We start from the raw sequence: 19,606 nt of genomic DNA on the forward strand, positions 1-19,606 counted from the left end.
ACCAGGGCTGGAGAGGATTGCTGGCCGATGCAGGGCCACAGCTGATGGGGAATGTTCAGATGCAGGCCCAGCTGGCTCTCAGGCCAGACCCTTCCCAGGCCTTTGCCCGGATTGCCAAGATGGCCCCTGTTTCTGATGCATAAAGTTTGATTTGAAAGTTAGTAAGTTTCTTTTCTCGTTAACTTTGAGTCAGGATGGCTAAATTTATAGCTGGCTGAATACTTCCCAGAGGATGAGTGTAACGATATTGATTTTAGCAAAGTGAGTCATATGCCTACTGCCTGGAAACACAAGCTCAATTACCACAAGCCAACAGCATAAGCTTTCCCTTGTCAACATTTTTCCTACATGTTCATGGGTCTGTGGATGTGAACAAAGCACTAGGAGAAGGAAAGGTCACGAATAACTGGCGGCGATGCAAGGTAGGGTGCCGAGAGCTGGCCTTGAGATTAGACGGGGCCAGTCTCCGTCTCAGCGTGGCTGACTCATGTGGCTCTGAGCGAGTCTCTCACCTCGCTGAGCTTCCATTTCCCTGGCTGTGAGAGATGGGTTAATTACACCTACCACCCAGGGTGCCGTGTGATGCGTGCAAGCTCCAGACAGGCCTGGAGGTAACAGGCTCCTGATAAATGTCGTTCCCCTTCCTTGACTGTGAACTGCTTTGCCAGGGCTGCCTCTGAGCTCCCTGGAGAGGGGGGCATGAGCTTCTCTTTTCTCTCCTGGAGACCTATACTTGGGTTTCATGTGACCTGGACGAAATACCTATTATGTGCCAGGAACTAGGCTGGGAGTCAGTCATGCTGAATGGAAGAGGAAGGCCCTCACAGGCCTGGAGCCCTGCATGATGATAGGATTCCTAGCATAGATGTTTGCAACTTCTGTGTTAACTAAGAACTTCTTAGTTAGCAAGATGGACAGGTGGTGCTGCCCCGGCCACATGGTTGGTCACTTTGGGAAGCTGGATATCTCCACCTGAGAAAGGAAGAGGGGCAGCTTGGAGGAGCCACTGTTCCAGAGTTCCCAGGTGCCTTATCACAGTCATACGGGGGTGGAAGCACTGGTCATAGAGTCAGTAGAACAAATGGAATTTCTGCATTGTGTTTTAAACATGTTTTTGCTTTAACAGTTTTTTTATTTGTATCATTATTGATTCAAGGAGAAAATAAGTGATTTTTCCTAGCTCCAAGAAGATCCAAACAGTTTTTATACTGGTTGAGCTCATTATAATGAGATCAATAAAGTCAGTGCTAGTGGATTAAATATTTTAAAATTCAGTTTCCTATAATAAGCATACGAATAAACAGAATTTTCTATAACAAACAGGTAAGCAAGCAAGATGGTCTTAAGGTGAAAGGTTATATAACAGCTAACCATTGCGCTGAAAGTAACATTGCCCAGGAGAGGACATGATAAACAAGCTCCTTGATTTATGAAAAAGTAGAGAGGAAGAGCCCGTCTGACAAGTTAAGACCTTCTCCTCTGGCACAGCTAGTGTTCATGTTCAAGATATTTCACTGATGAATATTTTCCAGACTTTACCCATATCTCTTTAACAAATGTAAAGGGCAGCCCAGGGCGTTGTATTTTCAAAGCCTCATGAGAAAAGCTGAAAAAGCATTAATCTGTGGAGGTTATTGCTATTTAAAAACCTGTATCCCAGCCGGGCGCCGTGGCTCACGCCTGAAATCCCAGCAATTTGGGAGGCCGAGGTGGGTGGATCACAAGGTCAGGAGATCGAGACCATCCTGGCTAACACGGTGAAACCCCATCTCTACTAAAAATACAAAAAAATTAGCTGGGTGTGGTAGCAGGCACCTGTAGTCCCAGCTACTAGGGAGGCTGAGGCAGGAGAATGGCGTGAACCTGGGAGACAGAGCTTGCAGTGAGCCGGATAGCACCACTGCACTCCAGCCTGGGCGACAGAGCAAGACTCTGTCTCAAAAAAACAAAACAAAACAAAACAAAACAAAAACAAACAAAAAAACCTGTATCCCTTGGTTTTAGTTTGTAATTGAACCAATTGTGAATTCAATAATTTGGGGTTTAATTTTGTAAACTATAATAGCTCCCTTTTGTTGGTTGCTGTTTGCCATGCTCTTTGGAAGGCTTCATGCACCGCGTTACATTTAGCTCTCATGACGACCTTACATTTCTAAGAGTGTGAGACAGAGCAGTGCAAGGTCCTGCCCAAGGCCCCTCCACTGGAAGTGACAGAGCTGGGATGGGATCTGGGTCTGCGTGGCTCTGAACTCCTCAGCTATACCATCTCCTGCTTCCAACATTGTGCCAGATAATGATGGCTATGGTCCTAATTTCTGAAACAAAGTCTTATTTGAGAACTTCTTAGTTAGCAAGATTTCTACCTTAGTCTTTTCACTAGGTATCCAGAAACTTACTAAAAAATTTAAAAATCTTGTAGTTTTGAACCCTTTTAACAAAGAAAAGCAGTAAGGGTCTAGTTATTATAAGTACAAATAGGAAAAATGTATAAACTACAGCTTATCTTCTAAATGGAAATACTTAAAAGACAGATTTTCAATCTCTTTAGGGGGTTGAGGAAAAATAACATTCAGATTTTTTGTTTGTTTGTTTTAGCAGAAAAAGTTCGATCATTGTCTTTTAGCAATTCAGCTTTGACATTTTCTCTCATCTTTCTTCCCCATTGTTGGCAACACTGTGTCACTGCACTTTTGAAAAAAACATATGGATAATTCACTGCCATTTCTGAAATTAAGCATATGGTTATATGCTATGGTCTAAAAAATAAGGAACATTTTTTCTCCAGGCAGAGAGAGTTTGTGTTTCCTTTTGGATTTAAGGATTGGCAATGAATTCCAAGTGAGCAAGAAGCCGGCCACTGAATGTTCTCAGCAATAAGCGCAGTTGTCCCTGTGGGGAGAAAGAGTTTGGCAGTCCTGGACCTTCTCGGTGGTGTGGGGACTGCAGTGGTATCCGTGTCCTCCTTTTCTGTCTAGGGATTGTGATGGTGGTCCCTGCCTGCAGTCTCCAGATGACCCCCAGCCGCTTGGCTGAAGCGAGTGTCCTGGGGCCTCTGTGCTACCACATTGCTGCTCTGAGTCCCTGGCATAGGCACATGGGGACCAAGGGGGCAGCCCTCTGCCTGTGCTCCCTGAGCAGGGGGACTTGCTAATTGGGCGTATCACGGTTGGTTTCTGATCACCAATTGTAGCTTAAAAGGTGGGGTTTGCCATGCTCTGTAGAAGGCTTTATGTACCACCTTGAGTTCCAGGAAAGGAAAAGAAGAGTACGTTTTTTTTTTTTTTTTTTTAGGAATACCAGATTTCCAATTAGATCAATTAACCAAGAAGCAGTTTTTTGGTTTACTTGAGAGAGTCGTTTGTCTGCTGATCTAATGAGAGGGACATAGCACAAAGACCATCATCTTACAAGTCTGCTCATCTCTTTGATGACTTAAAAAATCTTTATTTATTAGAAAAACAGCATTACAACAAATCTGTTAGTATAATTTAAAAAGTTATCTTACTACCCCTAGAACAATTCATTTCATTTCAGTGAATCTCTTCCCAGTCTTTGTCCATATCAACAGGGATCCCCAACCCCTGGGCCACAGACTGGTACCTGTCCATAGCCTATTAGGAACCAGACCACACAGCAGGAGGTGAGCAGTGGGTGAGTGAACATTCCTGCCTGAGTTCCTTCTCCTGTCAGATCAGCAGCAGCGTCAGATTCTCATACGAGCAGAGCCCTATTGTGAACTGCGCATACGAGGGATCTAGGTTGTGCTCTTCTTATGAGAATCTAACTAATGCCTGGTGATCTGAGGTGGGACAGTTTCATCCCGAAAGCACCCCCATCCCAACCCCTGGTTCATGGAAGAATTGTCTTCCACAAAACCTGTCCCTGGTGCCAAAAAGGTCGGGGACTGCTTCGTATCAATTCCCATTTTATACTCTTGTAGTTGAAGAATAGGAATCAAGCATTGTCCATCTTGCCAAAGACTGCTGTTTGTGATTCCAGTTTTCAGTGGCTTTTCAGCATCCCATCAGGCAGAAAACCACATTTGTCTGCACTACTCCACTCAGGCTGGACAGTTAGGGTGTTGTTTACAGTCCCTTCTCCATACGGGTTGGATGGCCTAAAGCAGCCAGTTCTTGACAACATTGTGATGACACAGAGTGACCATGAAAATCTCTTGTGCTATCTGCACTGCATCTTGTAGCAAAATAGTCAAGGGGCTTGTGGAGCTCAAAGAGGTATAGATTCTTCATTTACAAAAAATCAAGTATTTCTAAAATTTTCTCTGTTGATAAGTGACTACCAGTTTTAGGCCCCTAGAAGATACTAGAAAAAAAAGATCAACACACTTTATTATCCATCATGGCAAATGTGATGCTTGAACAAAGGATGAAAGAGTAACTACTTTCTAAAAAATTTCTACTATGGAGAGAACATTTTGAAAACAGATGTTTTTGTTTCCATTGTTATGTGATTTTTGTTGCCAAAAATGATCTGTCACCTATTAAAATCTTGAATATCTTCACCCTTAACCTGGGAACAGTGTTTTTCTAATCTGTTTTAAAATCCTTTAAGTGAAAATTTCAGTGGATTTTGAGCTGGCTGGTTACAAATATGATAATGCAATTATTAACCTGATTAGTTGCAGGAGCCATTATTTGACATTAGGGAAATGGGGCTTTACTAGCAAAATGTTCACAAAATCCTTTGCTTCGATGGTGGATAAAAGTGGAAAATGTCCAGGCAGCCCAGCTTTGCAAAGGCTCTCGGTGCCCCGTGGCCTGCAGGCACCTGGCATGCGCTCTCCCCGTTGCCAGGATGCCCAAGAGGAAGGTCAGCTCTGCTGAAGGGGCCACCAAGGAAGAGCCCAAGAGGAGATTGGTGCAGTTGTCAGCTAAACCTGCTCCTGCAAAAGTGGAAGTGAAGCTGAAAAAGGCAGCAGCGAAGGATAAATCTTCAGACAAAAAAGTGCAAAAAAAAAAAAAAAAAAAAAGGGAAAGAGGGAGCAAAGGGAAAACAGGCCAAAGTGGTTAACCAAGAAACTAAAGTAGAGTTACCTGCAGAAAATGGGGAAACGAAAACTGAGGAGAGTCCAGCCTCTGATGAAGCAGGAGAGAAAGAAACCAAGTCTGATAGAATACCATATACCATGTCTTATCAGTGGTCCCTGTCTCCCTTCTTGTACAATCCAGAGGAATATTTTTATCAACTATTTTGTAAATGCAAGTTTTTTAGTAGCTCTAGAAACATTTTTAAGAAGGAGGGAATCCCACCTCATCCCATTTTTTAAGTGTAAATGCTTTTTTTTTTTTAAAGAGGTGAAATCATTTGCTGGTTGTTTATTTTTTGGTACAACCAGAAAATAGTGTGGGATATTGAATTATGGGAGGCTTTGCCTGTCTCGGGTGTCAGCTTAACATTCCATAGATGGGGGGTTAGTTTTTATATCCTATAATACAAAGCATGTTAAATGGCCATATGGAGTCAGTCCTGCATTTAATGTCTTGAATGTTTTAAATTACTTCTATTCCCTTGTTGTTTTTTAGTAGAATTGTTTCCTAAAGAAAACCACTCCTTGGTCATTGCTCTCCCTGTCAGAATTGTGTGGACTCTGTAAATCTTTGGTTGTGGTAGTCCTGTTTTCCTAATAACTTTGTTACTGTGCTGTGAAAGATTACAGATTGGAATATGTAGTGTAGGTGCTCTTCAGTTGTGAACTGGTGGGACGTCTGTAACAGCTGATCGGCATGTGAAGATACTGGTACTTGATAGCCTCTTAAGGACAATTTGCTTCCAAAGTTTGAGCTGGAAAGTCACTGGAATAACTTTCAAAAATAATTACAATACATGGCTTTTTAGATTTTTGTTACATGTGTTAAGAATTGTGTACAAATTGAAATGTCTGCATGATCCTCAACCAATAAAATCTCAATTATGAAAGAGAAAAAAAAAAAAAGAAGTGGAAAATGTCTCCCATGTGGCCAGTGGTGAATATCTTCCATCTAGGTCCGGGCATCTCTGCGTGCAAGAAACTTTGTCGGCTTTGATAGGGTTCAGTGGATAAACTGAACCTACCTGCAACCAGACTACATTCAAATAACTGAATCACAAAAAGTTCCCTACATTAAGAAAAATGGAAGCATATTCAATTCTGTTGCTCTCACTAAAAATAGTATTACATAACTCAGATGATTTCAGAGAGGTTCATTGATTCTCTTAATAAGGGTATATTAAAATATATTTTAAAATATTGACTTTTATCCTTGCATCATCCTTTAAAGAGTTCTATTTTTGGTTTTTAAAAAATATTTATAATATGTTGGTACAGAAGCACATTATTCAACTTAAAACAAATATCTATATATTGGTGGTATGTGCCTTAGGTTTTTCATGGATGGGGCGTACTGTCAAACTATATAATAGCTTGGAGACCATGGATCTAGGCAGACTGGGTCTGTGAAAGCCTTCTGCTGTGACTGTCATGAGTACTGATTGATGACTTTCATTTCCACACCTGGTGAGCTGGTAGAGCCCTTCACTAATGTGTGGGGGTCACAGAACACAAAGCAGGGCAACCTTTTGTGCTTTCTGAATTGAATGAGCAAGTGCTGCTTCCTGGGTTCCCGTGAGTGGAAATGATGCTTGAGACCTCGGTGTCTTCATGGTCTTCTTCGCCACCAGCTTCCCGTGTCCCTAAGTAGCCCACTGCTCAGTCCCATGGGGGAGTTTCTACGGGTACAAGGCAGTCAAGGTTCTTCCTCCTGCGCTGTGGGAGCCCTTGTGGCACCTCTGAGCGAAGCCTCCTCCACGTTTCTGGCTGGGTGGCGTGGGGCAGCTGCTGTGCCTAGTGTGTGAGCCCTGCCTGTGGGGGACATATACGGGGGTGGCACTCAGAGACTCCCACAGTGAGAACACCAAGGCCAGTCTGCCTTCTTGATGCAGTTTCAGATGGATGAGGTGTGGACAGACAAGAATGACAGCCAGTGCTCTGGGACATGGGGGCTGCACTGGGCAGTGGAAGGAGGACCAGCTTTGACCTGCTCCAAATGATTGATGTTTTTGAAGTTTATATAGCTTACCTCTAAAAGATCATAGTGATAAAAAAGACATTTTCCACACCATATGTATATATATGTACATACACAGACACTTACCTAATGCACATAAATGCTTGACAACAGTTTATGATGTATTTATAAAGGACAAGGACTGCCTCATGTCCTGTAGAGCCAGTGAGACCCCCAATGGCCCACACCACCCTGTCCAATCTGTGCTTGGGCCACCATGATGGCCACTCTCATTTATCGCCCAGCGTCTCAGGCCACCCCACCTGCCATGCTCCATAGCAAACCATTCATCCATTATTATAAAGTGGCTGATCCTGAAAAGTATCACCTTAGAACAATCCTGTTTTTGGTTTTTAGACTCCCAGATAAATGATCTACTGTATTAACTGTAGAGCCTTGGAAATGTTCCATGACCTCCCTGGGCTTGGTTTTTGGCTGTTAGGTGGGCATAGGGTCGTTGCATGGTTTATATGAGCTAATGCATGTCATGCTTACAGCAAATGTGAAAGGTGCACTCATCGATCCACCCATCTAAGCTCAGCCCAGGGGGAGGGGATGTTCAGCTAGTCAAGGGTGGGCTGGCCAGAGAAACAGAGAATAAGGGCAAATCTTGCTGCCGCAGCTGTCATATTTCCAAAAAGTGTCCATTGGGCTACATCGGGCCCAGGGGAGCTGTGCTTGCTATGAGCCCCATACCAGATGGCATCTTAGTTTTAAGATATTTGTTTTGTGACCTAAGTACTTTCTAACTCTCTCTTCTCTTTTTGTGTTGTAGGAACCCAGCTATTTAGTGGTCGAAGTGACTTTAGAATCACTACCTTGAAATTCCATCCAAAAGACCACAACATCTTTTTATGTGGAGGCTTCAGCTCTGAAATGAAAGCTTGGGATATAAGGACTGGCAAGGTAATAGCCATATTCCTAACTTGGCCTTTCCACAGGAGAGCTTGCTTCAACAATTTGAATAATTGGGGGCAGGTCAGCATCTATATATAGGACCCTTGAGGTGGAATAATTACCACTTAATATTTAATCAGTGCTAAGCATAATTTTTAGATGTTTTGAAAGAACATTCTTGAGTTGTCAGACTTAAAATATCAAAGGTGCAATTTTATGCAGCATATTACTAAAAATATTTGTTGAACACCTACTGTGCACAAATGCTTCCAGATGATATAAAATGAATCTGCTGGGTTACTCAAGGGAATAATGTGCGGGTACAGATAACTTTGGTACAGAGAATTGGTGTGTGTGTGTGTGTGTGTGTGTGTGTGTGCGCGCACTTGTTTGCATGCTTGCGAGAGAGAGGAAGGGAGGGGGTAAGTGCTTTTAGCTGGCTGTGGGAAGACTTCTTAGAGGAATCACTTTTCCTCCGTCTTAAAGGCTGGTTGTGATTTCCATCCCCATCCTTTATTACAACCTGCTGTGCCTTTTACCGTCACCACTTACTAGATGGCAGCTCCACCCTAGTTGTTCAGGCCAAAAACATCAGAATCAGCCCTGTCTCTGCTCTTTGCATCACGTTCCCATACCTAAACCATTAGCAAATTCTCCAAAACTTGGACATTTTTCCCCACATCAGCTGTTGTAGCTCTGCTATTGTCTCTCACTGGGATGGTTGCAGGAGTTTCCCATCTGATCTCTCACTTTCCCCCTTGCCCCTTGCAGGCTGTTCTCAACACAGCTGCTAGACTGGTCTGTTACAGTGTGACTCAGACATGTCACTCCTCTCGTCAGAATCCTCCAGGCTCTGATTTTACAGTAAAAGCCAATGTCTCTGATGATCCACGAGGCCTAAATGATCCTCCTTGGCCTGGGGGTAGGTCAGCATTTCTCATCAGTGCCAGCCCCACTAGGCTCCTTGCCTTCCCTGAACATACCAGCACATTCCTGCCTCAGGGCCTTTGCACCTGCTGCTCCCTCTGCCTGGAAGGCTCTTCTGCCTGTTTCCTAAGTAGAGGCTTGCTGCCCCCTGTCATGGGGCTCTGCTCACATATTACCTCTCGGTGAGGTGCCCCCTGCCCAAAACCCACTAGCATCCACTAGTCCCCTCTGCTATCTCATTTCTCTCCATAGCATTTACCATCACCTGACATATTATGGATTTTATGTGTTCATTCATCTGCCTGTTTCCCTCCTCTAGAATGTAAGCTCTTTGAAGGCAGAGAGTTTTGTTTGCTGCTGACATCTAGCTTCTAAAACAGTGCCTGGCACATAGTTGGCACTGTGTGAATCATGATTGACTGAGTAAATGATGGAGGAAGGCAGTCATGCAGACAGTACAGATACAGGAGGTGGGAACACAGGATGTCTGTGGGGACTTGGCTAGGCGTGGGCTTCACACAGCGAGGTGGCCTGGGCAGAGAGTCTTTCAACGCTGTGTGTCTTGGTCTCAACAGTGGGGAGCCACAGGAGGTTTGTGAACATCTGCCTTGGTCCTAGACAGGTGCAGCGTCCAAGCAGATATGTCCTGAGTAGAGGCTGTCCATGTGTTCCAGAGGGTGGAGGGTGAGACAGAGCCCCCAAGGCCTAGATTCCAAATTTGCCTTCTTGCTTCAGACTGGCTGGCACCGGAAGACCCTTTCCTGACAGGCAGTTGGAAGGGGCTGCTGGTTTGTTGAGGAGAGCCTAAATGCAGAGACTTTTCTTGACAGAGAATGGGAAGTTTTGTCTGTACATGAGATCTTGCTTAAAGTACTCACAAGTGGGAGCATAGATAGATGTAGTCTTTAAAAAAAAAATCACACATTTTTCTTTTACAAAGGAACTTTCTTATAAAAATATTTGGAAAAGAGAGGAAATTACCCATAAAGAAGTGGACACAGTGGCATTAAAAAAAAACCCGCCAAAACACTTTATATTTAGGATCTAAATACATGACAAGTGAAAGAAAACATTTGAACGTGCCTTGTGAACTGGAAACTCTTAGTCATACCGTTTGAAGTGGGACCTCCTGAGCACCCAGCCACTCCTGACAACCACGTCCCTTATGGGTGCGCTTACTGTTTTTAGCCTCAAAGACCAAACACGTAAGAAATTACTCACCAAGGACGCCATCTGATTTAAGCATTTGTTAAAAATACCGGATTTTTTCCCAGGGCAGATGCCAGCTGACGAGCTCTGAAAATGCTGGGGGAGAAGCAATTAGAAGCAGATGTTGCTGTGACTGGTGTTGGCATGTTTGCGAGTCTCTCCCAAGATAGTAATGTGGCTAAGGGATCTGTGCAGTATTTGTTTTTACTTCCTTTCTACCAACAATCCTCCCCCACTGGGTCACGGGGCTCGTTCCATTTGCATCATTTGGGCTCAGGGGACAACACTCTTTCCTGCTTAGACAGGTGTTGCCCATGTGTCTCAAATGGACTCGGCAGGAGGACTAGGGAGGAGGAACAGCCCCCTGCCCTCCAGGGACTCCCGCCTGGGGCTGCTCACTTCTTATCCCTGTGGGCTCCTGTGGCGCTGTCCCAGGTGCTGAACCTTCTGGCTCAGCCTGGGCGTGTATGTGAACATCCTGAAGTGAGCAGCTTGGCTTTTTCCAGCTGCTTTCAGGGACCGCGGTGGGAATCGCAGGTGTAAGTAGGAGGGACACAGACCTTAGCTTAAACCAAGACAGGCCTTCCCTTTTAAATACAGTGGGGAAGGAATGTTTTGTTGTAAAAGTAATACAGAATCATATGATAACATTGGGAAATTCAGGTAAAGAGAGGAGGGGGAGTCCAAGCAGCCAAAGGTAAACATTAGCAACATTTTGATATTCTTCTTTCTGTTTTTTTTCCCCTTGTGGTTTTTAAAAAAATTATAAAAGCACTATTTGGTTTTATTTGTATACGCAATTTTGTGTTTTGCTTTTCATGTAGCATTAGAAGGATATTCTTTGTTAGTGCAGACCCTCGTAAGGTCGTCAGTCATATTCCTTTGACTCAGGGTGTTCCTGACTCACTGCCTTGCTTCTCCCCAGGACTCAGAACAATGTCTGGCATAGGCAGGAACTCAGTAAGTATCTATGGATCAAATGAATCAGATGAATGCTTTAACATATTAAACCATTTCCCTGCATTAGACATGTAGGAGATTTAAAAAACTTTTGCCATTTAAAATTAATAGATGTGAGGACAGAGACCGGCAGTCAGCAAACTATAGCCTGAGGCTAGTCCAGCTTGCTGCCAGTTTTTGTAAATAAAGGTTTATTGGAACACAGCTATACTCATTTATGTATCATCTGTGGCTGCTTTTATACTACAGTAGCAGAGTGGACTCGTTGCAACAGAGACCACATAGCCCACAAAACCAAAGATATTTAAGATCTGGCTGACCTTGGTAAAGAGAGATGTGATTCTGACATCTGTCACCCTATTGATTGTAGGACTAATCCTCCTGAGCTGGCTGACAAGGTGGGTGTCTTACCCCATTCTGTGTTCCTTGCAGAAACCAGGTGCTCAGAGAATGTGTTTTCCAGGTGGGAACTGTTCCTTCAGTCAGGGGTGTATAAGTTGTTTCTCTCTCTTGTTACAATCTCCAAACAAACTATCAAGGTTGACTTTATTACACATTCCACTGTAAGAAACATCTTTTTGCATATAGCTTTTTCCACATTTGGGATTTATTTTCTTAAGTTTGAATCTCAGAATGAAAATTTCTGGGTCAAAGCAAGCCTACATTGTGAAGGTAAGGAGTAGGTTTCTGCCAACAGAACTGAGGGGAGTGAGGCCAGACAACCTCTCCCTGGGATCTTAGGGCACAGTGAGTAGTTGGAACATACAACTTTTTAGTTACTTTCCAGTCATGAGATTTTATGATTCCTTAAACGTAGCCAAGTGCTAAGTGTCAAGATTCTGGACTTCTCTAGTCTAGCCCAATTCATTACAGCAAATGGGCTGTTTGGCTCCCTGTCTCCTCTTCTTGGCTGATCTTGGGTGATCTCTCCGCCTCGGGTTTGATGTTTGTAGCACATCTCATTACTGCAAAGTGCCTGACTTCATCTCCAGAGGTCGGCAGGATGTGTTCTGCACAAGCCAGCTGTGCGTACTTACTTGAAACTGGCTTCCTGCCGCTGCTGCAGCATCCTCTGACCCCTCTTCCTCCCAGCAGTCTGCTTGAACATGGGTGTGGTCTGGAACCCAGGATGCCTGTGGTCTGACCTTTACAGTATTGTGAGGGTCAATTTCTGCAGAAGTCCCTGAGCCTCTAGTGCCGTTGGCCTGAGCTGCAGGAGACCTGGGCTCACGTCCTCCCTCTGCTACTTGCTTGGCTGGGTGATTTCGGGCACATTCCTTAAGCAAAAGCGTCTCTGATTCACAATTTTTAAATTGGTATCATAAAGTGGCAGGCCAAGCCACACCTCCAAAGTAGCGTTTCTCAAACTCACCTGTGTAGGAGAGCACCTGGGCTCTTGTTAGGATGCAGATTCTGTTTCAGCAGGTCCGGGTTGGGATAAGACCCTGCATTTCTAACAAGCTCCCAGGAAATGAAGGGGAGGATAGTATATGGACCACATTTTGAGAAGCTAGGGACCAAAGGGCCTCTGAACTTAAAAGTCCCTTGCTTCTCTCATTTGAACCTTATCCTCAATTAGCCTTCACCATCTGTGACCTATCTCAGGGACAACGATCACTCTTGATCTGTGGGCACTTTTATCCACAGGTGTTTATTTACAGCCCCTTGGTGTGGGAGCCTGAGTCACCTCTGTGCCTGGCATCCCCGACAGGGCCTGGACCAGAGCAGGTGTTCAGGATAACCTGGAGTGAGCTGATGGGGTCAGCCGCCACTGTCATTGTGATAGAGGCCTGCAGGAGCACCCACCTGCCCACAACCTCAGGGGCAGTGGCCACCCTGGGATCGACATAGAGGGCATGGCCCCTCTGACAAATGGGATATGAAGGCTAGCTGGAATTCAGCTGTAGTGAGTCATTCCAGAAGTGTGGACAGAGGCAGGAGGACTTGGGAGACCCTGTGTCAGATGAGATATGGTGTGGCCATCGAAGCACTGTAGTTCTCCACTGAGGCTGAGCTCCTCTGCTCCCCGGTGTTTGGTGGATAACAGAGTTATGAGTCTCTTGCATTTCTAGCTTTGCGGTGCTGTGGCTCTGTGCCCAGCACAGAATGGAAGCTGTAGAATTGCAGGAGAAGCCTGTGACACGGACTCAGCTGTACTGGGCCCTTTAGCAGTGTGCGGAATGTTCCAAGGTAGAGCCACTTTCAAGTTCACTTTAAGATGACTATGTATTTTGAACCAAAAGTTAGGATAAGTAATAAAAATAAATTCTCCTTTTGTAATATGAATCAGATTTGTTAAGAAAGCTTATATAGCAAATTTGGTGAATCACCTTTTTTGCAGGACTACGTTATGGAACCCCAACCTCAGCAAATTACCTCTCAGTTAAGGCAAGATTGAACACTGGAAATTAGAGCAGCCCTGGAAAATCTAGGACATGTGGCTCCTGCAGCTGGCAGCCTGGACTCTGCCCCAGTTCCTCCTCTCTTTCTATGTGCAGGGTGACATTGGGCAGGCTAGGGGTCGAGTGGTTCTTTTGTTGTCTAGCTCCTACTCTGCGCCTGAGAAAAAGAGTTGCCGATGCGTTCAGATCTGCCAACTTTACTCCTCCAGAGAAGGCTGCACCTCTAAAACCCCGATTCTCTGCTCGCTCTGGGACTCTCATGATAAAACCAGCTCTGACAGGCCAGCTCACTTTCTCCAGCACACCCTGGTGTCACATTGACACTAATCGTCAATATTTCATGCTTGTTCTACATCTTTTCTTCCTACTTTTATTATTATTTTTAAATTTGTAAAGGGACATTTTGACTTCCAGATCTTGACTTGGTTTCTTGACCTCCTTCTCTAGCTTTGTCCCACACCCCTCTGCAGGCACGTGTCCTAACATGCAGGTGACAGGGGAGTGGGTGGCTCACCCTTGGGCCTGTGTGGGCCCTCAGCTCAGCTTCCTATGATCCCAGCCCATCGCTAGTATGCTGTAGCATTCTGGTAGCATGTGGACTCCCTGAGGGAAAGAGTTGTGCCTCATTTATCGTGGTATTCCCAGCATCCAGCATAGTGCTAAGCACATAGTAGGGAGGGAGGGGAGGCAGGAAGGGCGCAAACTGTCGCACGAATGACTGATAGCTCTAATCAAGACCAATTCTTAAAATCACAAGTAATTATCCGGGCCAGTTGAACGGAGGCTGAGCCACTGTCATTAATTTGCTTATCTCCTTCCCCTCCTGTGGGCATCCTTCCTTGGATAGGAGTAATCTCAAGATGATAGTAATAGGAACTGGTAAAGCAGCGGGTGGTGGCTGGGCTGGCCTGACCTGACTGATCTAGGGCACAGGCCAGAGCTACCCAGGGAGCATTAGAAACTATTGCTGCCCAGGGTGGCCTAGGCATCCAGGTTTTTGAAAACTCTGCAGGTGATTCTAATGTATAGCCAGATTTGGGGGCCATGGTATGGGTGCCTAGTGAAAATTCAGAGTGGTTTCTGTGGGGCTTCTGCCCCAGTGGGTGAGACTGTCTTTGAGATTTGCACTCCTGTGATGGTGGCCATCTGAGAGATGGCTTCGTCTACTTGGCTCAAAGTGCCATCAGTTTTGTGGCATTGTAGGCAAGTTGCTTATTTGCCCTAATGAGATTTTGATTACTCTCCATTTGTCTCTTTCATCTGTTTTATATTAAAAAGGCTTTTTATTTGGACTTTTTGTGCTTTCCACAGTCCTGACTAAGCTTTGCTGCAAGCTAAACTTTGAATGCAGATGAGAGTAGGAGCCTAATGGAGGCAAAGATGTAGGACCCGAGGCTGTTCCTTGTCTTTCCTGGCTCCCATTTCCTCATCTGTCAACTGGGGGTATGGTGGAGCCCCTGATGATCTCGAGAGCCCCTTTCAGCAGCCAGTGCTGACCACAGTGTGCCTCCTGCAGGCATCACGCTGTGCACGCTGTGTGCGCGATGGCTCATTTCCTCGTGGCCTCTCGGGAGGTGGACTGGGTGCTGCCACCATCCCCTTCCTCTGTCAGGGCCCTGAGGCTTGGAAGGGCTCAGTTACACACCACAAGCACACGGCCAGTTGGTAGTGGGGTAAGACTGTGAACTGGGGGTGGTTTGATGCCCAAACCCTTACAGATCCTCTTGTTCACAGTGTGAATTCAGCTTTAGTCTTGAATGAACATACAGTCATGCACCACATAATGAAGTTTCGGTCAATGCCAGACCATATATAAGACAATGGTCCTGTAAGATTATAGTGAAGCTGAAAAATTCCTGTCACCTAGTGATCACCTGCAGTGTTCAGTACAGTCACATGCTGTCCAAATGTATAGCCTAGGAGCCATAGGCTAGACCTCTAGCTTAGATGTGTTGCAGGCTATAACGTCGAGGTTTGTGTAAGCGCATGATGTTCACGCAATGACAAAATCGCCTGAGACGCATTTCCCAGACTGTATCCCTGTCGTTAAGCAACACATGACTAAATATTTATCAGTGAGGGCTGTGCGTTTTGTTCTTGGAGAAGCCTGCATGGACAGCCCTGGCATTCACATGCTCACTGAGAACTGCCATGTGCAGCTCCGTGCCTGGTGTCAGGACCTGGCCATGGATGGGACAGTGGTGGGTTTTGTTCTGAGGGACCACAGCCCTGTAACCTCAGGCCTGAAAACAGAACCCAACATATCTGTGAGAGCAGCCTTCCTGCCCCCAAAATATTGGCAAGGAAACTGGTTCTGAAAGGTTCAGCTGTCTGTGCAGGGTAGGCAGCGATTGACGGGATTGGATCTGAACCCAGGTCTTCCTCTAATTTCTGCTTCTCCCTATTGCAGGAAGAGGACACATTTCATTTATCCATGTCACAAACATTTTCTGAGCCCCCACCAGAAACCAGGCATTGTCCCAGGGCATGGGGCAACAAAATCCAGTTAGACAGTCCATGTCTTAAAGCTGTAGAAGGGACTGCTGAAAACATCTGTTTCTTTCAATATTCAATGGATCCATCAGCTTCACTGGCTGCCTTCACAATTGGCTGGGGAGTCCATGTGTGTCCCCTGGGTTGTCTAAAGTCTTAGGCAGAAGTGGGCAATTGGTTCCGAGAATCTGGAACCTCAGAGACCTGCCCTGCAACCCAGTCCTCCTCTTCAGCCTCCCTCTGCACCACTTTCACTGGGACTGTGTAAGAAGACCCCTGTTTAAAACCCATACATGAGTTGCCAACAAGCTCAGTGGATGACAGTGGGAGGCCCATGGCACTCAAGAGGGCGATGTTCCAAGACTTTCATTAACACCCACCCCACTTGATAATTTTTGCCCTTAAAAATGCAGCAGGCAGTTTCAGAAAATATAAAGCAGGTTCTTTGGACCTGTGCTGATTCTATAAATATGATGTTTCTGTAATTCTAATTTATAAATCTTCTATAATACATATTGCCACTAAAATAAGCTCTGTGCTGCACCGAACATGCTTCTTCTTAAGGTTTTTAAAAATTTATTTTTTTTTTACTATTGATTTACAATTCTTGTACTTGAAAACTTATTTTAGCCTTGCCATAACTAATAGTGTCCAAAAATGTCATGGGCTTGATGCCCTAGTTATTTTTTTGTCTTAATATACTTTAACTAAAAAAATTTCTTTAGAGACATGGTCTCATTCTGTCACCCAGGCTGGAGTGCAGTGGCATTATCATATCTCACGGCATCCTCGAACTCCTGGGCTCAAGGTATCCTCCAGCCTCAGCTTCTCTAGTAGCTGGGACTACAGGCGCCTGCCACCATGCCTGGCTAATTTTTAAATTTTCTGTAGAGAAGGGTCTCACTATGTTGCACAGGCTGGTCTTGAACTCCTGGCCTCAAGCGATTCTCCTGCGTCAGCCCAAAGTGCTGGGATTACAAGTGTGAGCCACCACATTGGGCCTAAAGTAAATACTCATTAAATGTTTTTTGGTAACAGATTTATTCTGTATTGTACAACTCACTCATTCACTCATTCACTCAGTTCTTAGTGTGTTTGCAGGGTTATGCAGCCACAGCAGTCGGTTGAGAACATTTTCCTCACCCCAAAAAGAAACCACGTTTTTTAGCAGCCATGCCTATCCCCCCAGTGCCCCAGCCCCTGGCAACCATAAATCTACTCTGTCTGTATAGATTTGTCTGTTATGGACATTTTATATAAATGGTCTTTTGTAACTGGCTTCTTTCACTTAACATAATGTTTTCAAGATTCATTCACGTTGTAGCCTATATCAGGACTTCACTCCTTTATGTTTTTTTAAAATTAGACTTTATTTTTTAGAGGAGTTTTATGTTCACAGAAAAAATTTAGCAGAAGGGCCAGAGATTTCCCATTTGCCCTCTGCCCGTTCTTATGCACAACCTCCCCATAATCATTCTGCATCAGAGTGGCCCATCTGTTACAGATGGTGAACCCACAGTGACACATCGTTGTCATTCAGAGTTTATAGTTTACGTTAGGGTTCACTTTTGATGTTGTACATTCTATGGGTTTGGACAAATGTTTAATGACATGTACAATAGACTGACTGTTTGTGTCCTCCCCAAAATTCATATGTTGAGGCCCTAATCCCTAATGTGATGATATTAGGAGGCGGAGTCATTGGGTGGTAATTAGGACATGAGGGTGGAGCCCATAGAACTGGGGATGGTGCCCCTGTAAGAAGAGACACGAGAGAGATGAATCTCTCTCCACCACGTGAGGATACGGTGAGAAGACAGATGACTGTTTGCAAACCTGCAAGAGTGCCTTCACCAGACACCAGATCTGTTTCTGTTGAGATATCCTCAAGCTCAAAGATTCTTTCCTCAGCTGTATCCATGCTACTAAACTCATAAAAAGCATTCTTCAGTTTTTATTTCTTGTTTTTGGAGACAGGGTCTCACACTCTCTCCCAGGCTGGAATGCAATGCTGTGATCACAGCTTACTGCAGCCTCAATGTCCTGAGCTCAAGGGATCCTCCCACCTTGGCCTCCTAAAAGTGTTAGGATTATAGGCGTGAGCCACTGCACCCAGCAGTGCAGTGTTCTTTATTTTTGTTACAGTGCTTTTGATCTCAAGCAGTTATTTTTGGTCTTTTCTTAGAATTTCTATCTGTTTGCTTACAGTTCCCTTCTGTTCTTGCGTATTGTCTACTTTTTCCATTAGAGCCCTTAGCATGTTGATTATAGTTGTTTTAAATTTGCAGCCTGATAATTCCGTCATCACTGCCATATTTGAGTCTAGTTCTGATACCTGCTCTTCAAGCTATGTTTTTTGCCTTTTATTATGCCTTACAATTCTTTCTTGCTAGCCAGACAAGATGAGCTAGGTAAAAGGAACTGCTATATAAAAAGGACTTTAGTAATGTGGTGTAGTGTCGGGGTGGTGGGGAAGTGTCTTGTGGCTAGGTTAGTCTTTTAGAGAGTCTGCTTCTGGACTGTGAGCTCACATGTACTTCTTAGTCCCCTCTCCCCTTTAGATAGGACAGGACAGCTAGAATGGGCTGGAGCTGGGTGTTTTCTTCCTCCACATAGAAGGCTAGAGGGGAAGGAATTGGGCGTTTCCCTTCTCCCATGTGGAAGGCGGGAGCCAGTGGCGGTTGGGTATTCCCCTTCCCCCAGGTCAGCTAGGCTGTGATAAACCCAGCAGGTTAGACTCTAGCTAACTAATTTCTCTGCAGTACAGACCTCATTAAGAGCAGAATGCACTTTAGGAGGCTGAGGCAGGAGGATTGCTTGAGGCCAGGAGTTAGAGAGCAGCCTGGGCAATATAGCGAGATCATGACTCTACAAAAACAAACAAACAAACAACATAGCAAGATCCTGACTCTACAAAGATAAATACATAAAAGAAGAACAGAATGCTCTGTTATATTTTAAAGTAGTTCTGGCTGGGCGCGGTGGCTCACGCCTGTAATCCCAGCACTTTGGGAGGCCGAGGAGGGCGGATCACAAGGTCAGGAGTTTGAGACCAGCCTGGTCAACATGGTGAAACTCTGTCTCTCTACTAAAAATATGAAAATTAGCTGGGAGTGGTGGCAGGTGCCTATAATCCCAGCTACTTGAGAGGCTAAGGCAGGATAATGGTTTGAACCCTGGAAGCGCAGGTTGCAGTGAGCTGAGACCGTGTCATTGTATCCAGTCTGGGTGACAGGGTGAGACTCTGTCTCAAAAACAAACAAACAAACAAAAAAACCAAAAAACCCAGAGTAGTTCTTTTTCTCCTTCTGCTGGAAACATAAGGGGATTTTCTCCAGTCTTCACTGTGAGAACCTGGTAGCTCCTGGAGGTAAAATGCACAAAATTTTGGGGGCCACTGATGACCAGGTCTTCCAGAGTTTTTAATCTCTCTGACTTGTCCACAATGAGCCTCTAGCAATTTGTCAATTATAATTCAGTTTCCTGGCCCTGGTTCCTGTGGAAATTTCTGCTCCAATGCATTGTGATTGTTTATTCACCTATCTATGTCTCCAGTTTTGGGGGCAGTGGTTTGCCCTGCGATCTCACTTCTTTTGTGGATCTGAGAAGAGTTTTACAGTTTGTTTAGCTTTTTACTTGCTAGGACAGAGTTTT

The 19,606-nt window shown here is 44.8% G+C and overlaps 1 protein-coding gene and 1 pseudogene across 5 annotated transcripts in view; both read left to right on the forward strand.

Moving 5' to 3' along the window:
- WDR25 (WD repeat domain 25) overlaps positions 1-19,606 on the forward strand; it is a 163,893-nt gene that overhangs the window by 100,132 nt on the left and 44,155 nt on the right. For all 5 annotated transcript variants that reach the window (XM_019009629.4, XM_019009627.4, XM_055361569.2 and 2 more), the window contains exon 4: positions 7,840-7,970. In XM_019009629.4, coding sequence (XP_018865174.2) covers positions 7,840-7,970 — 131 coding nt within the window. The remainder of the gene's footprint in view (positions 1-7,839; positions 7,971-19,606) is intronic.
- Positions 4,816-5,483, forward strand: LOC109023128 (non-histone chromosomal protein HMG-14-like; annotated as a pseudogene).

This window comes from Gorilla gorilla, chromosome 15 (assembly GCF_029281585.2).
Source record: "Gorilla gorilla gorilla isolate KB3781 chromosome 15, NHGRI_mGorGor1-v2.1_pri, whole genome shotgun sequence".
NCBI lineage: Eukaryota > Metazoa > Chordata > Mammalia > Primates > Hominidae > Gorilla > Gorilla gorilla.